Source organism: Motacilla alba, chromosome 2 (assembly GCF_015832195.1).
Source record: "Motacilla alba alba isolate MOTALB_02 chromosome 2, Motacilla_alba_V1.0_pri, whole genome shotgun sequence".
Classification (NCBI taxonomy): Eukaryota; Metazoa; Chordata; class Aves; order Passeriformes; family Motacillidae; genus Motacilla; species Motacilla alba.
In genome coordinates, this window is record NC_052017.1 from 99,613,447 (window position 1) to 99,641,055 (window position 27,609).

Here is a 27,609-nt window from a genome sequence, read left to right on the forward strand (position 1 = left end):
AGGCTGGGTGGTCGGAGAGCTCTTTTGGTTTGGTTTTTTTTGTTGTTGTTGGGGTTTTTTTGGTTTTGTTTTTTCGGTTTTTTTTTTTTTTTTGGACGCGACAGCATCTCCCACCTCGACAGCATTTCTGTATGTGTGCATCCATGTGGCTCAGGCGCTGAGCTCGATCTGTGGACGCCTCGATTATTGCTCAATACAGCAGCCTACATTTTCCATAGCCAAGGCGCACGCCGCATCTCCCCTCTCGGCTGCGCCCGCCGCCCCGGCGGGCTGGGGCTGCTGCCCCCTCCTCGCCCTGCTCGCCCCGGCCCCCACCTCTGCCGCTTCCTCCTTACCCAGCAGCAGCAAGCGGTGTGTCGCTTTATAAGCCAGCCTCTCTTTCTGCAACTGCTTCTCTATTTTTTTGTTGGCTTCTCGCTGCGCTTTCTCATCGATACGCTGATCCTCCGTTTTGCTGTTGCCCAAACACCCCATAGCCGCTGCTCAGGGTGGATGTCAAATCGCTGCCTTCTCAGATTTAGTATTTACAAGGGGGAGGGAGTGGGGGGGAGGCAGAAGACAAGTCTTTATATCCGTGTGTGTCCCTGCGACGGTTTCTCTCCGCTTCTTCCCACCCGGCTCGCTCACATAAAATGGTCTCTGGCCGCTTTCCGATCGCAGCGGAGTTGGCTGCTTCGCTCCCCACCAGAGATGCGGAGAGCAGGCGGCAGAGGTAACCCTGCCCCGGCGGGGAGGGGGTGGGGGGAGAAAGCTGTGCAAAAATGCCTAACATGCAACGAGAGGGAGAAAAGGGCTCCTCCTGGAAACCAGCCGGGTGCCGCTCTCCGCTCTCCCTCCCCACCGCGCACACAATCCCTATATTTCTCTGTAAAGGTCTATTTTTGTCTTCCTAACTCAGCACTGCCTCTTTCTGCGAGACCAGGAAACGGCCCCGCTACCAGCCCTACGCGCAGGGAAGCCGAAGGAGAAAGGTAAAAGCCGGACGGATCTACCTGGATCCTGCGGGGCCGGGGCCGGGCGGCGCCGCGGGGTCCGCGCCCCCCGCCCCGGGCCGCCCCCGCCCGCCCGCCCCGCTCGGCGGCCCCGGCGCCGCCGCTGCCGCCAAAACCCGGAGCTGGCAGCGCCGCCGCGGGACCCGCGGCCTCCGGACCCCTGCCCGCGGCCTGCCGCAGGGCAGCGAGCTGCGGGACGCGGCGCTCGGGGACGCGGCGGGGCTTTTCCCGACCTTTCCCCGCGCTCCTCGGCGGTACTGCAAGAGCCTGGCCGCTACCGGAGCGAGGGTGGGCACTCCTGGGTCTAGAATCCCAGGCTGGCACAGGTGATGGCTGCCATCGTGACCGACCTGCGGGAGCAGCGCCGGGAGCCAGCCCCTGGCACCGGCGTGTGGGAGCGGCCGGGGTCTGCCCGCGCGAACCCCGACACACAGAGCACGCATATGCACAAACACCCTGCCTCGACTTAACCAACAAAATGTCCCTTTCCACACAAGTAGTCACGGCAGCACGTGGGCCGCTTTCATCCCTTTGAATATCCCAAATTGCATCAGCTGAACCAGAAAATGAAGCTATCCAAACAGCTCACGATAATGTGCAATCCGAACATGGTAATATGCCAGTCTAACATCACTACAACAACAAATGTCGACAAGAAACCGTATCTCCGTTCCTTCATTTGCCTCCATTTTAGATCCTAAAATGAAACTTCAAGCTAGACGGCCCTATAGGTATCCCTTTTTGCTTCAAATCTCTTGCCTTGCAAGCTGGCACCTCAGTGCAAAAGCAGCAGTACAGCACCTGGCTCGTCCTAAACTCCCCCTGCATAGAAACCACCTGCACTGCTCAGACGTGATGCTTGATACACTGAGACACAAGAACAGTACAAAAAGAATGGATGTTACTCTGCAGTTACCCCAAATACTTTCAGCTTTTATCTCCAAATAGTCCTCCATACTTTTAAAGATGGCTTACTGAAAAATTAATATTTTGATAGATACATACGTGTTCAAAATCCCGGTCCCAACTAAAATCAAAGGGCGATTGCCGTCAACTTCAGTCAAACGAATTAGTATTTTAATCTAAAATGTCTTGAAAAGTATGTAGCAAAAAGAAACTAGATTTTACAAGCAGAAGGATTTAGTTTAGTTGTTTTCAGTTTTTTCAATGGCTCCCTCACTCAGGTGGGAAATGCTGAATAATGGCTCCCTCACTCAGGTGGGAAATGCTGAATCAAGGAAGAAAAACTGGTACTGTCTAATTTGAGCACACATCAGAGGAAGGTGAAAAGGGCAGAACCCAGAAAATTAACAGGTACTGCTCCACCTGTGGTTGGGTATGTGGAGTTTTCAGGAGACTACCGGAATTCAAGTGCCAGATATGTGGTTTTATGGTACTGCTTGATCTAGACTGGAAGCTGTTTTCATCTTCCCTCTTACATAGGTGGGGGGAACTGGGTAACACACTACAGGATTGACAGGATCTGCCAAGTCAAAATATGCATTTTTAAAGTGTTACTGAGCTGCATTTTTTTAGGACAGACTGTTTTTTTTTTTTTTTTTCCTATTGACATTTTTCTGTCTGGAGAGACAAAAAGCACCTCAGATACAGATAGGTTTGGAAGCACAGTTCAGGGTGACTGCTGTTTTTGGAGGCTGTCAGACACAGGATATATGATGAATAGCTTTTGTGAAGAGCAGTCATGTTTGCTCCCTGCCACAGCACTATGAGAGCCCAAAACTGAATAGCTTGGTTAGAAATCACAAACTGGGTCCGAATTTTCATAGTCCTTCAGTGTCAGAACCTGTAATTTATGATGCACAAGATGTGTGTAGCCTTATTCATTACCTGAAATCTAAGTCCCAAACCTGGCTAGTGTCAGCCGGTCTGCAGGAATCTGCCTTGTTTCTTCCCCTCCTCTCCCCAGCAGTTTTCCTCTTTCATGTAGTAACACCGGGATCTTTGGTGCAGACTTGTTCCCAGCTTTGAAACGGCTCAGTGCCAGTAAATAGAATTTTACAGGATCCTGGTATATCCTGCTTTTACCTTTCTCCAAAAGAGGGAAAGTGTTTCTCATTTCCTCTCTCCCCCTCGAAAAACCCCATGACCCTTTTGGGTCTCTTCCTCCTGAGAAAAGATCACACAGTTCAAGAATGATATGCACAAGCAACCTGTGCCCAGAAAGAACTTTTAGCTGCAATTATATTCCCAACCCTCCCTTTGCTTTTCCCAAACACAGCACTTATCCCAACATAACTGAACTACAAAATCCTAGAAGCAATAATAAACAACAAATTTTCACCCCCTTTGGACACAGCTCTTATTTTTTTTTTCCCAGAGACAAACCATAGCTATCATATATGAATATGTCTCCTCTGCACACAGACAAATCTAAAACTCTATAAAAGGTTGCAGCAGTGCTGCTTCACCAAACCAACTTCCAGTACAAATTGTACACAGGAATAAAAACAAAATCCCGGACAAAGGAAAGAGGACTCTTCCTGGTCTTCCCCTCTCTTCTGAGGCAACCAATGTGGGATCCTCCTTGAGTTTCTGAAGAAAGAGGTATTTCACATTGCTTCTGCCCCTTCATATCAGGCAACATATTTATACATACACGTATTTTTATATGCACATTTATATATGCATATATTTATAAATACAAGTACACACGGAGTGGACATCTGTGTGAAAAAATGAGATTCACCTTCTACTTTTGTGCAAACTTTGGCGCTACTGCCTCATGAAACCAGGCAATACAGCACAAGCCCTCCTGGGGGAAACTGGAGACACCTTTACCTCCTGCTTTCCTCTTTGAGTTCCCACCTCAGGATGCACTGCTTGTGAGCCTCAGACTGAATGCTGGGGAGCACAAGCTGCTTCTTGAGGCCATATTTGCATTCTTGTATGGAGGAGGATTGACAGTCCAGCTGAAGCCACACTGGGTGGCCACCCCTGCCACAAAGTCAGTCTTGTTTCTCGTGCCTGTTCTGCTTGGAGTAAGAAGGGACAAAACCCCAGTAAGAATCAATGTGGAGCTCCTAGAGATGCAGCTAAAGAGACCCACTCTGGTTGCCCCTCCAATCCAGAGCAGGACTGATGCAGAGCTTTTTCTTGCAAACACTAGGTAAAAGTGGAGAAAGTTTCTATACAGCAACCCTGCAGACCATCTGCAGCCCATCTACCCTTTACACCATCTCCTTTGAGACTTTGGATGCATTTTTTAAAAAAGAACAAATGGAAAGATGGAGGTAATCAAAAACATAGGAGGGACCTAAGCCACTGGTAAAGAGATTCTTCCAGCTTGCCAGTCTTCCTGCCTCAACTTTCACAGGGATCTCAGAACTCTCTGCTGACACTATCCTCAAGTATGGGCACTGTACTAGGTGAGTAACACTGGTGCCCCAATCTCTGCTCCTCCTCACTAACCTCTCTTTTTCATGTAGCCAACTGCTGGCAAATCAGGATATGCACCTCACTAGTGGTTGAGTTTTTACTCCACCTCAGCATCAAACTTGGGAGGAAAAAAAAGAGAAAAATGACTTGTAACTGCATAGGCATGCAAGAAAATGAATTCTTTCTCTCTAGTAATAAATTACTGGTAAGTTTCTCTCTCTGTAGATGTCAAATATTAACACAAAAGTACACACTCATGGAAGGCTACATTTGGAGTTTTATAAGATACGTGAACCAGGAACCAAAAAAATTATGACTCTAACAGTGTTAAAAATACTGACTAAGGGCTTAGGAAAAAACCAGCATGTACTTTGCAGAGAAGTGAATATCACACTCAAAACCGAATCTAACCTTCATCCTTTTGTTTAAACCCATGACCTCAAAAAAGTCATTGCAATTTTTTGAGAGGGGCTTATCTGTTTTAAGAAGCAGGATGGGAGACATGCCAGAAAAGATGAGGTATGCATTTGCACAGTGACTGTGGACCTGATCCCGAATTGCCTTCATGTCCATTGATTAAGGACAAATTCACTGATGCAGAAGAGGGTCAGGCAACACTGACCTGGCAAAGCTCTGAGTAGGTCCTTGGCTCTTTGACACAGTTGTTTCCCAAGCCATACTCCTTTACTTGGCAGCTGCCACTGTGAAACTCACCTGACAAACCAACTCTGCCTGTGTCCCCTACTCTCCCATTTTTGTGCAGCACAGGGAGCAAAAGGGAGAAAGCAGGTGACGTGATGGAGTAGAAGGCTGTGGGCTTCTACAGTAATAGTCTCAAGAAAAAGAAAAGTTTTTCACAGAAAAACTGCAGGCAGCAGTCGACAGAAATGACAATGATAGCCTTTAGCCCTGAGAAAGCATTTGTGAAGGGGAGGATTAGATTTAGCAGGAGCCAGATGCTTCTTGGGAAGCCTGTGTAGAAAAGCATCAGGTGAAAAGCAGATTTGCAGTATGATTACGCTAAAGAAAGAAGACAATCCTCTTTCATTCAAGCTAGTTATTCCTCATCCAAGCTAGTTATTCCTCATCTATGTCCCAAAGAAAGCCGAGGGAACAGGGAACTTCTGCTATGGCCATCCCATCAGTTCAGGGCTTCCCTTTAGACCCTTACTGATAAAATAATTCTGGTGTTTATTCTTGTCTTTTCTGACTAGAAATTCCTTATGTGTGAAGAGAAACTCACATGGCATCATTCCACACAGGTCCATCTGTTGGTACCAGAGGCAGAAGCAGCTGACTGAAACTAACATAAATCCAGCAACGTCCTAATAGCATCTAAAAGACTAAGCCATCTCCTGCGGTTTAAATATTCTTACATATTACAATGAAATGACATTGTTAAACAAAATGACATGGATGCATTTGCAAAAAGCAAAAGGGACACGTCTTTTAATGGATTTGCAAGACAACAGTATTATAGGATATGTTACTTTTTTGGCAAAATAGGAGGAACTTTTCTGTCAGTATCCTGGTTTATGAAGAATTTCACTGGACTGGACACTCCAAGGGCACTTCCCCAACTTTCCCTCCCCCCCGCCGACCTTAACAAAGTAATATGTTCCCATCTTAAGGCAGCAGAAAATTAGTTCTAATCAGCTGTTTAGGGTAGTCATTAGAATTAAACCGATTAAAGCCAGGCAAAACATGCTAATATTGCCCTAATTTAGAAGTGAATTCATCAATAAATAAAGAAGTCAGCTAGAATTATAGCTGAAGTTACCACTTTTAGAAAAGGAGTAAAAGCTATACAGGAGACATGTCCTGGATTCCCTGCAACATGCTAACATCTTGCACAGCTGTAACAGCAAAGCAAAATAATCTGTCTGCAGTTTGTAAAAACTTTTGTATGTCATGTAAAATTTTGCATTTAATAATAAATGCTCAGGTCAACCATCGTGATCTCACTAGCTGGACAGGAACAAAAAACTGGAAGGAAAACTAACTTGTGAGACACTGAACATCCATGTGATGTGCCTTAACCTCACCTTTAACTCCAAGGCACACCTCAGAGCAGGACTCTCACAGTCATAGCATGCCTGCCTCCACCCCTGGTCTTTAGACAACGTTCTGCTGAGCTAGATTTTCTCTACATTTACCCCAAACACATCTGACCTGTGATCTCCTTGTATTACCCCTCTATCTTAATATAAACTTAAGAGATACTTTTTAGTTTGTTCTCAGTTATTTTAATTTCTCTGCTCAAGAAATTAAGTTTTAGCTACCCCAGGAAGTGGTTGATTTTCCAAAAAAAAAAGGAAGTACGTGTTTAAAAAGTTATGCTCTAATTCCTGTGAGTGCCTGAATGGTTAGTGGTATCTCTCCATAGAAAATTCTCACAAATATAGAAAATCATTGCCTACAACTACCTTAGCATGAAGTGAGGAATTCTGTAACTGGTTCTTAACCCTGTTTAAGGATCCCAACATGCAATTACACACAAGAGCAGTCATTAAAAATTCGCTTCAGGAAATAATGTTCCCAGTAAGTTGGTAGCCTCGTGCACTCGCAACCTGATTTACATAAATAATATTTACCACAGAAATACAGCTTTTGCTTGACTGCATGACTAGCAAATCCAGATAAAATATCAAAACTTACTGAATAAACAACAACCCAGTATTTTTCTCCTTATGCATCTAATTTTTTAAACTACACATCTGCTTGTAACAAATACCTGTTGAGTCATGTTCTGCTTGGCCTTTTGTGATGTTAGATCTTAAGTTTCCTATAAGTATTTCTAGGGTATATTTGTACAAAGCCAATGATCTCTGGATTAAATAGCTCTCACATATTTGCTCATAATTGAAGAGACATGGCTTGTTGACCCACGTGGTCCTTTCCACAACAAGGTTTATGTTACAATTAAACTTCAGGCTTTCACGACATGAATTTATTTCTTTCTCTGGATAGAGAAAATGGTCAATATGAAGACTAAGCAGATACATCACGTATATAGACGTAGACCATTCCATCTGCATACCTATGTAGCAGAGGGGGAAATACAATCTTAAAGCGTGATAATCTCCTGGAAAGTAAGTCTATTTTTTTCTCTTTTTCTACTGTTTACTTACTCACTTTATTCACTGCTAGTCTCAAATACTATTCTGATAGAATGAGTTCATGAAATTCAAACCTATATGATTTTACTGATCTTGTTTTTACTAAAACTCAAAAGTTTTTTCCAGCATCTACTGGGCTGCTTGTATAACATGGATTAGATTCTTTGGAGCAAATATTTCTCACAGGATCATTTCACTTGGGGTGAAAGGTGATAAAAGCATTGGTGCACGAAGGAGAAGGGGGAAAGGTTGAAAAGTCCACAGAACTTGCAGACATTTTGGAACAAGCCATTTAATAAGTTACTGAGGAATCAGTATTTTCTCACATACTTTGGGAAAGAAATAGTATGTTTTTACAATAAAAAACACACAATGTGAGAAAATTTCCTAAACTATGGTAACATTTTCTCTGGGTTTAAAGTTTCAGACTTATTAACAATGGTGCCATGTTTCTGTACAATCTGCATAATTGTAGGCTTGGTTTTGGTTGGTTTTTGGTTTGGGGTTTTTTGGTTTGTTGTTTGTTTGTTTTTTAAGAAGACCCATTTTAGCTTGATGCCTCGCAACCTCCTTACAATTTTAAATCCTAATACCCCAATGATGCAGCACAATGCTATGCAGAACTACCACAACAGTGTCTGAGGTCAGGAGTAGCACAAGTGCAAAAGGGGTTTAATCCAGCAATTTCAGCTAATGCAGCTGCTCAGACACTGCACTGTATGTTTTAAAATATTGAGAAGGTTTTAGAAAGCTTATAGCTGCTTGGAATATTTAACAATTTACAACAACACTTACATCGTCAACCCATTTGCCTACCAATACTAAAACATTTAAAGGGCTTTAAACCTACCCATATGCAGACTCTTCCTGCTCAGAATCAGCTACACACAATCTGCCACCCACATCACTAAACACAATGACAAGATTATGCTTCCATGTCTTTGCAGCCTATTCTTCACAATATGCAAATCTTCAGGAACTGCATTTCTGATCCCAATGCAACAGCACAAAAGCTATTGTCGTAAGAAACGGTTTAACCTGTCAGCAACACTGTCACCACAATTACTACCACTAATAAAGATATGATCATAATCTGCCACTTAAGGATCATTAGATACATTATGACTATTGTGTTCTATTACATAGTTCTTTTACATGGACACTAATTGAGAGCACTTGATTTAAATAAAACCAAGCACTATAAATTTTCATTGACAAATCTGTTCCTAACCTTTAGACAGCGTAGGGTGCTGCTTGCTGATGTAGAGAAAACCAGCTATTAAAAAGGCTAACCCTGCAAAATATTTATCAGAAATACAAGCCACTGTAACACTGTATACAAAGAGGAGAGCTTGGAGGAAGCACACAAGGATGCTCTGTCTGAACATGCAAATGACTTACATTAAGCAAGGTTAAAACTCCACAGTACCATTCACATGCTTGTGGTCCATGCAACAATTTACAGTGTGTTTGGGAATGGACAGCTGTACATTCAGAAAGATTCAAGGTTTGTATCTGTAAAAGGCACAGAGTGCATGACAGAAGTTTATTCAATGTAATTATTTTTATATAATTTTATTGAGGCTGCAGAAATTATGAAAAAAATAGCAAATGCCTAAATACGGGTTGTATATTAATCTCAGATGCAGCTTTTCTGTATGTTTCATAGAGTCCTCCTCTGAAAGCTTAATTTCTTAAAATATTTCATCTCATAATGACCATGAGCTGTCAGAGTGACCATGAAAACAGATCAAAACTAAACAAGGATATGCCCTCCCCACCTCGCCTAATTGGAGGCCCAGAACATCTCAAACAAGGTATTCCTCACAAAGAGAAAAATGTTAACATTATAGGAATTTGTGGAAAACGCGATCAACATCGGTCACCTCCCTTGAAGATAAAGGAACACAAATTGGCAGAGGTACAGAGAAGATGAATGAAGAAGGCTAAACTGGATGGCCGGTGTCAGACTAGGAGGAGCAGGATTTATCAGACCTGGGATCACTGTGTTTCCTGGTGATGACCAGAGGAAGCACACAGCACACCATGGCTTGCCTTGCCATCCTGGGCACAAGGGCTGCAGCTTCCTACTACCGCAGGAACACTGCAAAGGGCTGTTGAAGGCAATGTTGTATCCACAACTGTGGGTCAGGACCACTGGTTTTGCCTTACAGAAATCAAAAGGCATGTTGCTGCTTTCCAGAGAAGTACGATAGAGATATCTGATGACTAGAGAAAAAGATTTAATATATTCCAAACTGAACTGTTTCACCTAACTTAACAATTCTGGCTTGAGATGCTGCAAGCCATGTGTAAATGAGACAGAAAAAGAAATTAGTTTCAAGCTGCCAAATGAGCCTGGATCTGGTAAGAGCATGACTGGAGAAAACATCACCCAATTCCAGCTCAGAGAGTAGTGCAACTGTCTCAGGGGAGAGAGGGCACCTGGGCATCCCTTCCATCATGCTTCCACTTTTACATGGAGAGCTGCTGTTTCTGCTGTGGAAATCCAATCCAGCAGAGGGAAAGGAGGCAGAAGATGGCAGGCATCCACACACCTTTTGGAGCCTGTTCCTTCTATTGTGTCAGCAAACAATAGCCTCCTGCTAATCTGTGAATCTCCTCAGGCTCCCTTCATGCCTTTACCATACTGCTTCCCCAGCCCCAGTTACCTTCTCTGCTATTTACAGAGTCAGATTACTTCTCTGTACGCCCTGCTAGAAGGTAAGTTGAAAAGGGAAAAAGATGTCACTGAGTCAAGTGCCTACATTTTCCAGTTTAACTTGGATACTTTCCATATGCTATATCTGAAATTTTATGTGATTTGCAGCATGAGCCAATGGCTGTCTTCTGTTAACTGCACAGAGCACGCAGCCAAAGATTAACAAAAAACTGGTGCTGTGACAAAATACTTCCAGTACTGCCAAAATCTGTGTTTCTTAGTAATTTCAACTGCCTATGGAATCCTGAATTAGTGTTAGTACACAATGGACAATTTATGGCATGTTGTTGCCATGAACTTGTTGAATGGGTATGGAGCCATGAGAACCCTGGTCTAGTGGAAGGTGTCCCTCTCCCTGGCATGGGGGTTGGAACTAGATGGTCTTTGCTCTTGGTCCCTTCCTACCTAAACCATTCTTTGATCATTTTCTGTGCCTTTCTGGAAAATAGTGAATGGATAGACTGCACTTCAAAAATTCAAAATAACAACAGACAAAAAAAATACAAACACTACATAACTATTAAGGTTTGGCTTTTTTTTTTTTTTAGTTATACTGTCAAATTTTAAGAAATAAATCTTAGCAGATGATTGTTCTAACTGTTATTGAAACCATGATGGTAACTTACAAAGTCATGCTTTATACTAAAAAATACCCCGGAAGTATTTGGATTACTTATAAACTAAACAAACCAATGCCATACTATCCATATACAATACAAAAATGATGCAATTTTTTTACAGCTTCCTCTATTCCAAGTACACACTATGGTGATTTTTTAAATGTAATTTTTTTTATTTACCTAGCACATGAAAATCCTGACCCCAGATTTAAATATTTTTGTTACATATTCCAAGTTTATACTCGGAATCTGTTCACTTGAACATTTTGGCGTTAACAGATCAATGACAAGCAGAGAAAATTCTGCAGTGGGCCACAGAGAAATTCTGCTATAATCATGCACAGTGATGTTACATGATGTTACATCCACTAAGAGTTAAAACCCTGCACATTATGCAGTAAGAATTTCAAGCAACTGCAGCACAAAGGGCTGAATCTTATAGTAAGTCAAATGTGGACTGCAATGCCACAACTAAAATCATTCTAACACAGATGTTTAAAATCTAATTACAAAAAATATTAGATTATTATCTGAATATTATTATCCCTTGAAATGCCTTTTTCTCTTCCCAAACTATAAATGGATTCAAGGTGAGTTCATCTAGAGATCTAACAATCAGTGCCCAGAAATCACTATGAAATGGAAGTAAAGGTTACTAGCAGGAAATACAGCTGAGCAACTGCATTGCATGGCAGCAAGCCAAAATTAGTGAATTCTCACTGATGTGTAAATAACTTGGAAAGTAAAGGTGCAGAGCTGGTGACCAGTAAAACTTGCTAGTCACCAGCAAGTGACAGAGCTTTTGCATGCAGTTTAACAACTCTGCTGATGATTAATCATTTTTACTGGTATTAATGAATCATTTTTTTTCCTTAAGAATTAATGCTAATATATTTTAATACTCTTCTTCACTTAAATGGAATAGTTCTTTCAATACAGTGCTGTACAATTTAGTCCATAAGGCATCCAATGACCTCAAGCAATGAGAAAACCCATATGAGCAAGCAATTCATATCTTCAGCATGTCATGAAAACAGCTCCAACTTCTGTGATGCTTCTTGAAGAAGGAAAAAGAAAATTGCTTCAACTGTAAACTACTCTGTATCTATTCACTACAGGGATTGTGACAATACATTATCCTTTGCATTATTTTTTTTTGTATTTTAAATTCCTCCCCCTCTAAATTCTACCACAACTGCAAGCTAGGACAATGTGAATAAAATGCCTTATGTGTACTGATGCTAGTACATATGGAAATTAGCATTTACCTATCATCCCACTGAGGCAAGCCTGAATTTCCCTCAAAATAAAAATGAAAAGCAAGCAGCATATCAGAGTTTCCCTCTTCTCCATGTAGAATTATGTAACCGAAAGCCTAATGTAATAGGTATGTTATGTACACACACAAAAATTTTCTGTCTCTTGGTATGAAGTTACCTCTCCATTTAAAGTTAGTGATATAATCCAATTCATCAACCTTTTCATGGGCTCCCCACCATCCAAATGTAGACAGAGTGTTCACCTTTACTGGCTGAGTTTCTGTGGAGTCTGATGAAATTGCCTTAAGATCCAAGGCCTATAAAGACTGCTTAATTCAGAACTTTTTTTCTCCAAAGACCAAACCTTTCATCAAAATGCAAGATAGGGAATACTCGAAATCTGTACATATTTCTATAAAGTGAACAAGACCATGCATATGCCTAAATTAAACTGCTTTAGATAAACACCTGCTTGAAACTTTAAAAGGATCACTGTAGAGTGCTGCAATGAAGTTACAATGGACATTACGAAATTTAGCCATCATTCTGCAGGTTGTGCTGCATTTTGGTACTTTTATTTTTGAGCTCTTCCTCACTATTGATGGCAACTTCCACAACTTGTATTAAAGAGCCGTCCATATCGACACATTTACAAAGCAGGCATGTATGTCCTCAAAAATCCTGAGAGGCAGAATAGGCAGACCTTTAAATCAAGAGTAGGCAAACTTATAACACACCACTTTCCAACATGAAAGTTTGCAGAATCTGCTAATATGTTCATGTTATTGGAATCCACCTGCAAATGCTACGGGTTTTGTCATACAGTTTCAGTGTGCAAGGTGGACCTTGCTCTTTGATACTCCCTTTCTGGGGGGAAGAGGGTGGCAGGAGAAGAAAGATCTGTATTTTCCACATAAAAATGCCAGAAGACTTAGGTTCAAGCTACTCAAAGTCAGCCTACATTGAGCAAGACTGGTTACACTGCAAAATGAGAGCCCAGTGATTAGATGAGCTACATGAAGAAGCTGTTCCCTCACTGGGCTGCATGCCAGTTTTAATCTTTAGCTCCTGACAGGTCAGACAGCCCAAATAAGAATTATTTCAGGTGTTTTGAGAGGCATGGCAGAGCTGGGCACACAGAACAATTTTCCTTTGAGCTTGAAAAATCTGCAGCAAACAGGATTCAGTGCCATAGCTCACAAAACCTACACAGACACCAGTGGGGGTTCATATAACTTTCCACAGCAACCCAGAGAAAGTGCTGATAGGAACACAGCTTGTTTCATTTCAGACAACAGCTAGGCAAGGTCAGGCAGCTGGAGCAAACTGAATACATCCTGGTCTACAATGACTCTGTCATACCACTGACATTTTTATTGAGATAGCTATCTTTAGAATAGGAAGTAAGTGCATTAAGCAATACCACCTTCCGTTTCTTTCTGTGCCCCGATCTCCTTTACTTGCTTTCCAAGTCTAATTGTCAGGACTAACCTATCATTTTATGAATGATTACATTTTCTAATTATTACAGATGTCTTCTTTGATAAATTTCTTTCTTCCCCCTTGCCCTGCCAAACCACCCCTCTGCTCTGTACTCTCTTGTTTGGGGCCTCTTCAGTACCTGCCCTCCATCCACTGCAATAATCAACACCAGCAGCATCAGTTTTGCAGGAAATTACACAGATGATTTCAAAAAGTTGTGTGAGAACCCACAACCATCATAAAAGAATGGTACAAACTTTTAAACCCCCTCCCTTGGACTTTTTATGCTTGTAAGAGCTGTCAGCAGCAGTCTCTTTTCCTTTTTGATACAGATGATACACATTTCAGAAGATTGCACTGAATACGTAATTACATAAAGCCAGGAGCTAGCCCTTTGAAACTCTCCTTCCTAATTTACAGGGCATAAAAATCTCTCTCAAAAGAAGCAGCAAGACTCCTGTTTCCTGAAAAACTCCTGCTCACAGATCAGAATACGAAATTCCAAAGTCCCACCCCATTTCTCAGTGCCTCTTTTAAGCAGCAAATTAGGTTTTGAATGATCGTGAACAACAAAAAAACAGACACACCCTACCCTCAAATATACTTTTCAAGAAAAACTTGATTAAAGCTGGTGAGGGGAGAACTTGGGACATTGTGATCAGAAACAAAGGTATAAACTGTGCAGGCCTGACGTTAATAGAACATGTTGTAAGGTATCTACTGTTCCTGAAAAATCAGAAGCGAAAACATGGAAAGCTAAGCATGTTCATTTCTTTCCCCCACAAACAAATATATATTCATTTTAAAAAACTTTGTCCATTGTTCAGTACCTTATCTATATCTTAGAAGCAATAGAAATAATCAGGACATTTCAGCAGAAGTACCAAACGAGTAACCTTCAACCTAAAGCAGAGGGCCATGTGACCAACCTTAAAGACATATTTACATTGTTATTTTTAAAATGCACTTTATGTCATATATTTCATTACAAATTTTTAGATTCCAAGTGTACAATAGGGAAATAAATTAAACATAATAAACATGACTTATGGAGATGACCTCAGAGTTACAGCATAGGAGGGACTTGGCTGTGGAACAAACAACTTCTGGAGATGTTCCAGGACTACAAACTCCCTTTTTTTCAATTAGATGATCTAACAGACCCCGTGATGATCCAGCACAACAAACAATTTGTCTGAGGACATGCCAAGTAGTAAAAACAGTAAAACATGATTTTTGCCTCTTAGCACTAGGAATTCACTCTCCTTAAAAGGGGGCTCTTCTGCAAAAAAAAAAAAAAAAAAAAAAAAATCCAGTGCTGTAATACACAGCACTGTGCTTCACACTTATAAGAAGATCCTCTTGTTCTAAGAAACTGAGAAAGTTTGCTGCAGGACTTAACATAGGGACTACCCGTCATCAACACAGGGTAGTGGTTAGCAGGCTTCCAAGAAGTCTCACTTCAGACAGTTTGAAACCAAAATCAAAGCAAAACCAACTCCTAAACAGGATTATCTCAGGACTCATCACTGTGTAAAAACAGCTCATGTGTTTGATGCTCAGTCATGAAAACACTTTACAGAAACCTGAAAATAAAAAAGGTGTACATATACACACACATAGACACTTTTCTGATGGTAATCACACACAGGTAGAATTTAAAACAACAAAAGATATCCAGCACAGACATAAACTAAAAGGTGAAAGGAACCCACAAGAGATGTAACTTACGAAAGAAACAACAGCAGTTAAATAGTGAGAAAGCAGTGCTATAGGGGCCTTAGCTGGCTGCTTGTCTCCAGGTGTGCCCCAGTGCACAACTCATGTGTTCGGAGCACATTTTTCCCCACTTGCTTTCTCAGCTGAAAAGCTAATGAAGTCTCAACAAACAGACTTAAGTTCAAACATCATTAATTCTGCTATTAAGGTATATCACTTAGAGGTTCTCCCACTTATATAGTTATGAAGTGCCTGGCAACAAGGACATTTATAAATAATTTCTCTAAAGAAGGAAAGACTGACCTGAATTTTATTGCAGATCACTAGCTGTGTCATTCTTTACAGTTTCAAGGCCCAGAACAGTAGCAAGAAGATGACAGATTTCCCCAAATTTGTGCACAAAAGGCTGCTGCCAAAATGGCATCAACTAATTTGCTAGAGATTCATAACACAAAATGTCTCCATCATTCTTTTAAAGCATTACTTATGATAAAAATTAACAAGGATCTTCAGACCAGAGCAACATTAGGCTCTGAAGCTGTCTTAAAAGCAAAGGTTTCAGTGAAGCCTTAGTAATAAGAGTATGGCTGCTGAACTGCAGGCAAAGCACATCAAGAGGGTGTCTCCTCTAAAAGCCTAGTTCAAGACATCAGATGACACCAGCCATGAAGCCCTCCCTTCTTTTTTTCCTAGACGGGAGCAAGGAGTGAACCAGAAAGGACCTGGTCCAATCACCCCTTCTGTGCTGTTCTTTCCCTTCTTCCTTCACAGTGACTCCACTACCACACATCCTATGGGTCCAAAAGTATTCCTCCCCATATGCTTGGCATGCTTTGGTTAGAGGAGAGCAAGCTGTTACACATCTTGCTGTACACATTCACAGGACCAAAAGCATCCAGTATGAGATAGATGCAAGAGTCTGCATTTTGGCCAAAGAGGACACGTGCTTGGTTGTTTGATGGGGAAGGATTATACTGTCCAAGAATTCCACAGGCACCTCAGGACACGTGGCCCGCTCCAGCTGGAAGATGAGCATCACCATTCACAGCAGTGTGGTTTCTGAGGAACACATGAAAGTGGCTTCAAGCTGTAGATCACATTAAAAAAAACTGGCATCTCAAATTGCATGCAATGTTTTTGTTTTCTTGTTCAATTTTCCCCTCCTTGAAAGCAATTTCTTCAGTTATAATAGTAAAGCTGAATACCATGGAAAGAACTGAAGAGCAAGCAGCAAATAATGCTCTAAAGCGTCATTAATGTTGTCCATTGTTCTGCCATCAATGCATCCATCTCTCACAAATCTGTACAGTATATCTGTCATCAATGTTCCTATAAACACGCTGCACCTCTCAGGCTTTATCCTTTATCTCCAGTGTCACCTGAGTGTCCAATGATGACAATGATTTGCCAAACTTGGAGTTGCCAGGTAGGTACAGACTTCTCTTTAAGAACATAAATGTGGTTCATGTAATTGTTTTGAATTTAGTCAAGTCTTCTGCAAAGTGTTCTTCTGTGGCTAAAAAAGCCCAAACGCCCCAAATGAACAAAGCTGGCAATTCTCTCAACCAATGTTCAGCTAAAAAATAGGTTATATCCACTGCTCCTGGTGAGTTCCTTTCAAACAAAAGCACATTAAAAAGCATGAGAATGCAGAAGGGGAAATAACAGAATCTTCAAAATCTTCAACAACAGGTACTTCAACAGATAAGAAAACAAAGCAAAATGATGGTGATGCAAGGGATTTTCAGAGGTGAATTAAGGCATCATATGAAGAATCTCATGCAGAGCTGAGGAAGACAAGTTAATGTAAACATGGACTCACTAATACACAGATCATAGAATCATGGAATTATTAAGGTTAGAAAAGACACCTAAGATCATCAAGCCAAATCTTTGACTAATGACCACCTTGTAAGCTAGACCACAGTGCTAAGTGCCACATCCAGTTGTTTCCTGAACACTTCCAGAGTTGCTGAGTCCACAACAATCTAATTATCCTTTCTGTGAAAAAGATTCTTCCTCATTTTCAGTCTGGACCTCCCCTGGCACAGCTTGTGTCCTCTTGCCTTGTTCCTGATGAAGTGCATTTTTCTTTCCCATCTCTTTTCAAGACATAGCTAGCCCACCTAAAAATTTATTTTGAATCTCTATTTGCAGTACTTAGTAAATTATGCAATTCTGAGTAAGATCTGAATTAGAAAAGATGAGAGGTAAATTAGGTCATAAGAAGACAACCAACATTGCAATCAATCAAGGTTTCATAATTTTAAAAAAATGAAACCATTCATCAGCCACCAGATCTTTTTCTCAATCTCTGAAGAGTATGTGACAACCATTGAGGTTGGAGGTGGCAGAATTTTCCTAGATGCCTCCTGATTCCATTTAATATTTTATTTCAACATTCTTTTGATCCCCTCTCCCAAAATAGTCTCTAGAAATACCATCTCTATGATCTCTAGTACTAACATGAAAGAAAGTCTCCAAACTTTCTCAATCTGTGGATGCATCTGTATTGAATTTTAAACTACTGACATTTTAAGAGGCATCTCTAATGTATTTACCGATTCTTTGTTTCAGCTCTTGCTTGCGTGTTACTCAACAGCACTGGTATGAAGGCAACTGTTAATATGCATTGAAGGCAACATTTTACCAAAAAAGCTTTGGTAAGTAAGTAGATAAGGGTGGGATGGGGGGAGGTTTAATGCAACACATAAAGAAGAACAGAGACTGAAGAAATTTCACCTGGGCAGACCTCAGAACTGTCTGTATTAACTGAGGAAGATGTGCAACAAGTGAGATGCTGAACAAGCAGAAGTGGGAACATTGTTTTGAGAGAGTAGCTGAAATGCCATTTGCCACACATATTAAAGTTAAAATTCTGCAAGTGAAGATCAGCATAGATAAACAAGCCTGAGGTCCACCCAAAGCAAACCTGTGAAGAGCTGTAAAAAACAAATGGAGCTCTTTAAAGAAGAGTTTAATATGGGATTACAGGTATTTGAAATGCTTTTGGACAGTCAAAAGAGAAAATCTTGTTACTATAAAAAAAGCAACCAACCAAACAAAAAAAACCCCAACAAGTGCAAGTATAGCATTACACACCTCTAAAGCAAAAAAGAGAAGTCCTTATTTTCTGTAACTGTGCCAAAATATAGGCTTTCCAATGACAAAAATGCAGAAATCTTCCAGCTGATTCCCCTAGCTTGGTCCCTTTCCAAGTTCCTCAGCCTTTTCTAGATATGCGTAGCCAAAATATCTCCTTTGCCTACTGACAGATATATAAAGACATAAAACTTTCTCATAAATCCATTGTTAACACAGATAAACAGACAACACATTAATATCATGAGAATACTCTGTCTCCCTGTGACCGTTTCAGTACTGAGTTGACATACCCAAATAAAACTTGTGAAAGGCCTTTGAAACAGAAGAAAATTGTCTGCTGATTGTCTTTACTTCACTACTCCCCAAACACATTCAAAGAATTCAATAAAATGAGCGAGACACTACTTCCCTTTGCAGAAACTGTGCTGCCATGATGAGCCCTTACCTCTTCCAGAGGAGCAGACCAGCACATCCAAGCTGGAATCTGTGTGTGTTTATTGCTTAACCAGAAAGAACAAAGCATCATTAAGTCAATTACACAAAGAGAAACTTTCGAGATTGTTCTTGGTTAGAACTAAGAATGTTTCTGCACATTTAGCAGTTGCCAACCCCCTAGAATAAAAATGCCTCCTCACTGTCTCCCCAAAATCAAATTCCCACAGCAATATGTAGACAGCTAATGTTATTCTATGTAAAAGGGTTCGTCAACAGATCATAAAACAAAGCAAAATACGTGGACTGTTTTGGATTGCTGTGATGTTTGGTACATTTATGGGGACAGGGGCAAGGGGCAGGAGAGGAAACAGGTAACATTAATGTTCTTAACTTGAGCATCTGTAAATAAATGCATATGTAAATCTGAGTACAGATAAGTTCTTCTTCACCCTCATCACATTAGCTTTTCTAAATGTTGCTATTCTTTTCCTGCAATGTAAAGGTGACTGTTCTAACCATGGCTTAGACTCCGAAAACATTCTCTGTCTCAACGTGTTCCCCTGGATTTAGAGTATAGCATTCACTGTACAGTCAAAAAAGCAAAGGGAACACCAGATTTCAAGCCCAAATGTTAGCCCAGGCACATGTTTTAGTCTTAAAATACAGTGTATACATGAATGCATGCTTGCAGGGCCAGGAAAATTAAAGAGTGAAGTTAAAGAGTTAATAAAAAAGGGGATTAAATCTGTAGTGAAAAAATGATGGGAATAAAAAGGTGCTAATAAAATTAGTGCAGGTGGAGAGAAGAAAGGAGAAGAGAGAAGATCCTTATCCAGATGCAGAGAATCCAGATGACAAAGAAAATAATATAGGTATATGACAGAAAAGGAATATTAGTGGGAGGAATGCTTGTCAGTTCCATACTCCCTTCCCTTGAATTCAAGATTGGAGTAACCCTTTCCTTTAAGTTTCCTTTCAAGTTTCTTTAAGATCACCTCCCCTGCTCTTCAAATGTGAGTGTCATACTCTTTATGTAAAACCAGGAGAGAGAGCAGAGCTTGTGGCTGTGGTGGGGAGAGGGAATATAAGAATTTGGCTATTCTTTAGAAAAGCCTTAACCATTATGTAGTTTTTACTTCTTCCCTGACCAATGTGTTTTATGATCTAGGGCAATTCCAAAGAAAATCCTGGTGCTAGAGTCCTGGTACTCTGGGAGTACAAATATAAATGCTGTCAGTATGTACTGAGCTCTTCCCTGTAGAATGAAACACCTGACAAATTCCACAGTTTCTTCACTCCTATGCCACTAACAATAACTGTTCACTAACGTCTCATTAAGCCTACAAACCACCATCACCTCCCCTTCACAGCTGACAGATTTATGAAATCACATCTTTCTCATAACATATGCATGATCTTCTGCATCGCATTACAATTCCAGCTCTGCCAACATATTCCAGTTGTTCCCTACACCATTCAGTAAGGCTGGAGGGTGGCTGCAGCATTCTCACAGAATGGTCCAAACTGCTGCCAGCACTTATTAGGGACAGAGCAAAGGTGGCATGTGTATGTGTCCCACATGTTTCTCAGTGAATTTTATAAAACTCACTCTGGAAAACCATGAACTATCATCACAAGTCCTCTGAATGCTCCACACCCGGACTGCAAATTCTGGGCTATAAATCCTAACATGCAGCACATCTTCCCATTACAGCTGTCACATCAGAAGGAGGTGCCAAGTCTTGAGATCTGTCTATCTGTGTTACAGACACCTAAAATATTCTAACCAGTAATTTGGAAAGTGACCCCAAATATGCAAGATCTGATTTGGATTGAGAACATCACATGTAGTAAATGTATGAATAACAACTTGGTATGAACTAAATAAAGGCTGTATTAATTCCAACTGCATATCCATGTATTCTTTCTGTTAAATTTGTTTGTTGCAGTTTAAGAGTTTTGTTATTTGAGCAAACAATGTGGTTGCTTTCTTCCACATTAGCAGCCCATGAATTTCTAATACAGTAATTTGAATAGAATTCTTGTCCCCACTATCTGCCTGAATTCCATAAATACAATGTATTGTACAAATTATAGAAATTGTACATATAGAAATATGATGTATTACATAAATCAGCGAATCATCCAGCTAGGAGCACCAGTGAACCAGCAAAGATGATGCCTTAAGTCACCAGGGTTTCAATGGTTCAGCAGATTGCTGTGAGAACTACCTTGTTGAAAACCTTGGCTTTTTGGTGTGGGGGCAGGAGGAAGATGTGTAAGAATGAGGGGAGAAGAAGGAGATTAAGCTCAGGAATGAAAAGAAATAAAATAAATAATGCAAAGGCTTTGCCTATAGAAAATTCTGTGCAGGTTCTGGGAGGGAGAGGATGTTCATCCCAGACAAAATCTAGCAATTATATCCTCCTTAGTTTTCACCTCTCTGAGTGAGCACTTTTTCTTCTGTTTCTGCTATCAAACATAAGCCACACACTAACCCTGTCACATTTCAGCAGTGAGCAATATCAATACATTTCCCTCCAAAAATTTTTGTGATCCCATATTATTGCCTTGAAACAGTATTTTAATATTTATGATAAAATCAGACCTACTCTTAGAAAAGCACATAGAGTAAGTTACACGATGTATTCTTAAGCTAGGAAATATTGATGTTCTGCTCAATATTGCAAAATGAGGAAAGTAATGCCAAGATGGTGCCTTGAGTAAAAATTGGAATCACACCACTTAACTGGACGAATCAAAGCTTGGAGATGAGCTTAAATTTCTGACAAAGTTTAGTTCAATCCCAGCCAGAAAAGCCTCAAGCAACTCCGCTGTTCTGAATTGTTTTAGCTTTTCTAAACAAATCAGAACAGCAAGTGCCATTGGAGTCGTAAACAGACTTCCTATTTAAAATGCTCAACTTTAAGGCTATTGACCACATTCCCTCCCTTCCTGTCCCAATTTAAACTTGGCTTTCACAGCTCCTGCTGAAACCTGAGGTGAGCCAACTTTGAACCAAATTTAGTTTTGTCTGCTTTTTAATTTGATTGGACTGGCTTTCAAAACAAATCAAGCAAACTCTCACAACACTGGGATTTCAAGTTACTGAACTTCTTTTGCATAATCTCCCCCTTTTTATCCTAATACTACCCCTTATACAGGGCTGATAAAATATTAGAAATATACTTTCAAATTGAGGTTTTGTGGTTTGGTGTTTTTTTTTTTTTTAAGATGATACAAAACCACTTAAAAAAATTAAGGATAACAACTGAAAATTAAATCAATGTGCTCATCCACACTTGAAACAACATTCAGTATATATAGGGAGTGTGTATATAGAGAAAATATGGTCCAAAGCTAGGATTACAAAAAACTCCTAACTCATTGATACTGGAAATAACGTCAAATCAGGCAGGTTTTAAAGGCATCAGTATGAAAAAGGTGCCTCTTACCACAGGCCAACTAAATAGCATGTTCTCACAATCCTACAGTCCTGGTCTTGGATGTCTTGCTGATTTATCCTCTACCTGCTCTTGTCAAAGTTTATTATATCTTGTTAAAAACATCCCAGGGTGATTACCGAGCAGAACTCAGATAGCTGTGACTCCTATTTCTGTGACAGGCTCAAACTAATTCCTGCTGAAAGAGAGGAATGCCTTACCCAGCACACAGAGTTACAACAGATGCTCTACCATGGTATGGACTCATCACCTGAACATCAGCTTCCTGCCCTCCCTGGCAGGAAGTTAAGTTTAAAACAGAAGGGAATGAGCTACTACATCATACTTTTTACACAGGAAAAGAATTCCTAAATCACTGAAGACTGAATTCTTACTCTTCTGACTCTCAGGGAAGTTTTTCCTGACTAATGACCATGCTTTCCTAGTTCACAAGATGCAAGAGCAAGGAAGCTAAATACTCCTCCAAGAAAAGTTTGAAAAGGACTCTCCAGTCAGTCTTTCCCACAGCTTGCTTAGATTTATCATGTGTTTAGATAAATAGAATCCATGGTCCAAGACAATAGTTTCTACTGACCACAATGTGCCAAGCTTTTACTCTTAGTACTGATCTATTTAGAAAACAAGGAGCAAATAGTATGTTTTGAAATCAAGTTTTAAATTACCAGTCTCTCAACTGAGTATCTAAGGCAATCTAAACAAAGAAGCAGCTTCAAAGAAGCTATTACTTAAAGTGATAGGCTAATTATATAGTTTTAAAGTATGGTGTTCCACATGCAGGGAATAGACTAGCTATATATATATATATACCTGGGCTAGCAGTAAAAATATTACAAATATTTGCTTTGTTATATTATTCATAATATACTTCATTGCTCTGGCAGCAGTGTGTTAAAATCAGGCAAACAGCAAAGCAGTTAACGATTAATCCCTGCTATTTCTACTACTGCCAGTGAGCTGGCTGTGGAATACCACCAGCACTCCTCCAGAAGCAAAAGTTAGTCCAGCTGCTTTTACTGTTCCTACTTCCTCCAGGTGAGTTTTTTCCAAAAGTCCAGTCTTTTTAAGATTTTAGTTACTAGTCTTCTGCAAAGCTGCTGTTTGCCACGTCGCCAGGTTTTATTTTCCCCAGGTAAAAGTACAGGCTTAAGGTTGTTCTATGCTACCCTCTGTGAGGGTAATTTCTTTTAGTTTTCCAGGTTCACCGTACTTTTGTTTACTTTTGTTATTTCTTTCCCATACACTTCACACAGAACAGTGTCCAGCACCAAAATAGCTCGTCCACCACTGGGAAAAGAGAAAGTAGACCCATTTTCCTGTATACTTCTTGAAATGGTCTTCTTGCCAAGCATTGTTTCTCATCTGTTGTGGAACATGACACCCTATTTAAATGTCAACATGAGTTCAACTGGGGCAACCAGTGTATTTTTGAAGTGGCTCTACTCTGAGCTTCTTCCCTACTACCATCAGGTTACTAAGAGACCACATTTACAGTCTCTGGATTAATAATAATCCCAATGCGCATGTTATTTTAACCTTTATATACACCAAAATTAGAGGAACTGTTAAATTAAGAATTTCTCATCTGTGCACAGCTCTTGGTACTCTGCCATCTACATGTCACACTGCACCTCTAAAGGCACAATCACTGAGTAACTCAGGGGTCTGTGAGCTAAAACTAAGTCCCATTGGCATTTGTGCCAGAGCTAGTGGAGACTCACTTAAAAAAAGTGAGGAGATGTAATACAAAGCTGCATCTGAGTAACAAGGCTCCAGATATGCATTTTGAATGTTGTAAAATGAAAAATTTACATTGAAATCAACGTATTATTTAGGTAGTCATTTAGGTAGTCATTTAGGTATTATTTAGGTAGTCATTAAGGAACTGCACACTTACTGATTTCACAACAGCAAGTGTGAAAAAAACTTGGTTACCTTCCAAGAGAAGGGCAAAACATATAAACACTCATATCCCCACCCCCCCACCCCAAAAAACGTGTGTAGTTAGTTAATACAGCTTCAGAAAAATGCATCTAAGATCCCCAGATACCTTTTTATCTGTTCTGGTTTTCTGTTTTTTTTATTATAGCTGCCAAAGAGAGGACAAAAGAGAGGAAAAGAAAAAACGTTCTTCTTTTTGTTTATTTCTTTTAGAGTTTCTCTGCCTGAGAAAGCGCTGCTCTCATACACCCATGTTCTTGAAGGAAAAGAACAACTGCATGTCAACTGATAGGTGCCACAAGATAGTTGTTGTGGAGATCAAAGTAGATTCACCATTCCAAGGGTTAGTTTCCACTGCTGCCTCGCTGTCTCCAGAGTATTTTGGAGGCATCTTTGAGAAGAGGATTTCTTGTTGCCCAAGCACACAGCCAGGAAGAGTCAAGCTCTAGGAAAAAGCGTCTTGGGATGTCTCAAAGTACAGTACTTGGTCACAGAGGAGACACTGAGGGTGTCAGCTGCAAGCAAGCCCAACTACTAGAAGCCAAAGTAAATTGGCTACACTGAAATCTCAGGATTTTGGTCACACTGCAAGTTGTCCAGTAGTTATTTTTCAGATACTGTTGATAATGTCTACGTTTGTTTCAAAGTTAATGTTTAGGACATATATATTATGAAACCATATAGCTAACATTTAGTGAGGTATTTCTCACATATGCTTCAAAGCTTGTTTCAAAACAGATGCTAGAAGTCATAAAAGTACCTTCCAGAGAAAATACATGTAACATCTAAATCTTGAACTCACAGCTCAAAATACAAAATTCTTAAATTGAGAGTATAGAATACCTTAGAAGAAATAGAAAGGTTTAGTGGGAGGGAAGTGTACTGGAATAATCCAATTTACTTGACAGTCAAGGGTGCTAGAATAGGAACAAAAAAGTCTAAAAGCAAAGTGGAATGCGATAACAATACTTCCCCTTAAGGTGCTTTCAGGTCTTAACAAGAGCTACGCTTGTGAAAATCTCTACAATTCATGTCTAACAAAACCAGAACAACATAACTGATAACTGCACGCCCAGAAAATTTAATACAACACAGTAACTTGCAGTTTTTGCATACTCTTCCACTATTCCTAGGAAATGTTTAATTTGTTGTCCCGGACAAAACAGCCTTTGGTTATCAAAGACGACTATTAAATTACAAGAACTATACTCAAATAATAACTACAAACTCCGCTAAACAACGCAGCAACAAATAAGGATTATAAAAACAAAGAGGATGCCAGAACAATCTTACTTTGGTCCTTAGCATGGACAGGAAGATCAAAGACTGTAATTGAAGGTTGGTGTATCAACTTTTCTGTAGGTCATGTACCTCCTTTCAGTGAGCAAGCCAGCTGCTTCCAGTGTGATTCAGGGCAAAGGTAAAGACTTTTCTCAGAGTCCTGCTTCACAGAAGCTGTGTGGAACTGCATCCATACAAGGACAGTAGTAAGGAAAAGGCTACAAAGCAAGTTCCTGGTGAAATAATATGAGCAGACATGTGGACAAGAGAAGGACTGTGGATGGACGAAAATAGCTTCTCTTATTTCAAACATCTGAACATTGTTTAGGACAATTGGAGTCTATCCTCATCTCTAGATCCATCTGTAAGCTTGTATTTGGATGGATATTTGATTTGAGAAACAGTGACACTTGGATAAATATAGTCTGACTGAATACCTGTTTGGTAGGTTCTGAATTTAGAGATAGCATCTAAACACTTGTTCTATTATTAAAATACTTCAAATTTGCTAACAAAATTAGCAGTCATTAATTCTTGTACTATGCAACCACCTCCTGGCTCTGTAACACCACATACTAGAAACCTCTTCCCTGGATATTAGCTCTAATTAAACACTAAATAATTTCATTCATGAAAAAATGTTAATGTATTTAAAACCTCATGTAAGGTCGTGCACCTCACACAGTGTGATCTCCACTTCCTTTGTGCTGTTTATCACCAGAACACCACAGTGATTTGAAATTGTTCTACAAATTTTTGAGAAAAGCACAGCTGAACTTAACACACATCTCATAAGAACACTGAAATTACCAGAATTTGAAATATATGTCAATTCATTATCAAGACCCAGGAAAGTTCATCTATTACACATATATTTCAGTCATATTTCAAGGTGTAAATTATTTCTTCCACTCTGAGAGGCTTCAGGTAAATTTTTTAGAAAACCTCTTGCTCACTGGCTTGCATTTGTAGACCCAACAGTGCAAAATACCTGAACATAAATAAATGTTCATAGTCAGCAGAAACCAGTGCCTGTGATCCACAGGAACAGTGAGCACTCACAGCTACAAGCAAAGCCAAGGGAAGGGGAGGGGAGAGGGAAAGTTGGCTGAGGGGGAAGGGAAGGAAGCTGTGCTCTGAAGATATGGTGGAAATTTTGTAATTGTTTAAAATTTGGCAAACAACAAACATCTGGCAACATCCGTAGCAGGAGATTCTGAGCCCTGCCTATGCTTAGGTCCCTCATGCAGTAGAGCAGGAAGACAGTCACACATTTGATACAGCCTGAAATCACAAACCATTTTAGTGGTAATAGCTATTAATAACTCCTCCTGCTTCCCAGGCAAAGAGGAACCAAGCCTAAACATACAAGAACATCAGTTTTGCTAACTTATGTGCCAACATGGAAAATCCGGGCTCAAAGAGTCTCACGAAACTTGGGTAAACTACGTTCCACTTCTGCGCATTTCATGAATATTAACCTTTATGGACAGAGATTTGTAGGGTATTTTTTTCTCCCTGGAATGCCATCTCCAAGGAATTTAGGTCTGCTTAGGCTTTGCTTTCCACATTTTTCTACTTATTTAGAAACTATATATATAGTTAATAAATACAACAAGTCATATAAAGCATAAGGTGTACCAAACAACCTTCTCTTTTCAGTATTTTTAGATTTGGCTTAATACATTAACATGGTTAGACCACTGTCAAGTAAGGGTAACTCTTATTGCAATAAAGAGGGCAAAATTTAACTTAAGCTCTAGGTATCATATCTTCTATAAAAAGAAGTTACTCAATTTAGTATTTTTAAATTTAAATATGGAGTTTGAACTCTATTTTAAGGCTGTTTTTAGACTTGATCCAAGACCCTTGGTGCTTTAAAACACTTTTGAAAATAATTTTCTTTAGTAAAAAGATATATTTCTCATTTAAGAAATGATATTAAATATGTCTCTGATGTTACAGCATTCATAAAAAAAACCCCAGCCAAACAAAATCACCTTTCTCATTGATCTTTACTATGAGAGTTTGTTTTTGGAAATATTTCAATCAAGGTGTGCATCTCCATCCTAAGATT

The 27,609-nt window shown here is 40.1% G+C and overlaps 1 protein-coding gene across 2 annotated transcripts in view; it reads right to left on the minus strand.

The window, feature by feature from the left end:
* GNAL (G protein subunit alpha L) overlaps window positions 1-27,609 on the minus strand; it is a 181,325-nt gene that overhangs the window by 113,113 nt on the left and 40,603 nt on the right. Inside the window, exon 1 of one of the 2 annotated variants that reach the window (XM_038126799.1) lies at window positions 336-2,621. The exons of the other annotated variant lie outside the window; for it this stretch is intronic. Coding sequence (XP_037982727.1) covers window positions 336-474 — 139 coding nt within the window. The 5' untranslated portion in view covers window positions 475-2,621. Of the gene's footprint in view, window positions 1-335; window positions 2,622-27,609 lie in introns of those variants that run through there. 2 annotated transcript variants of the gene reach the window in all.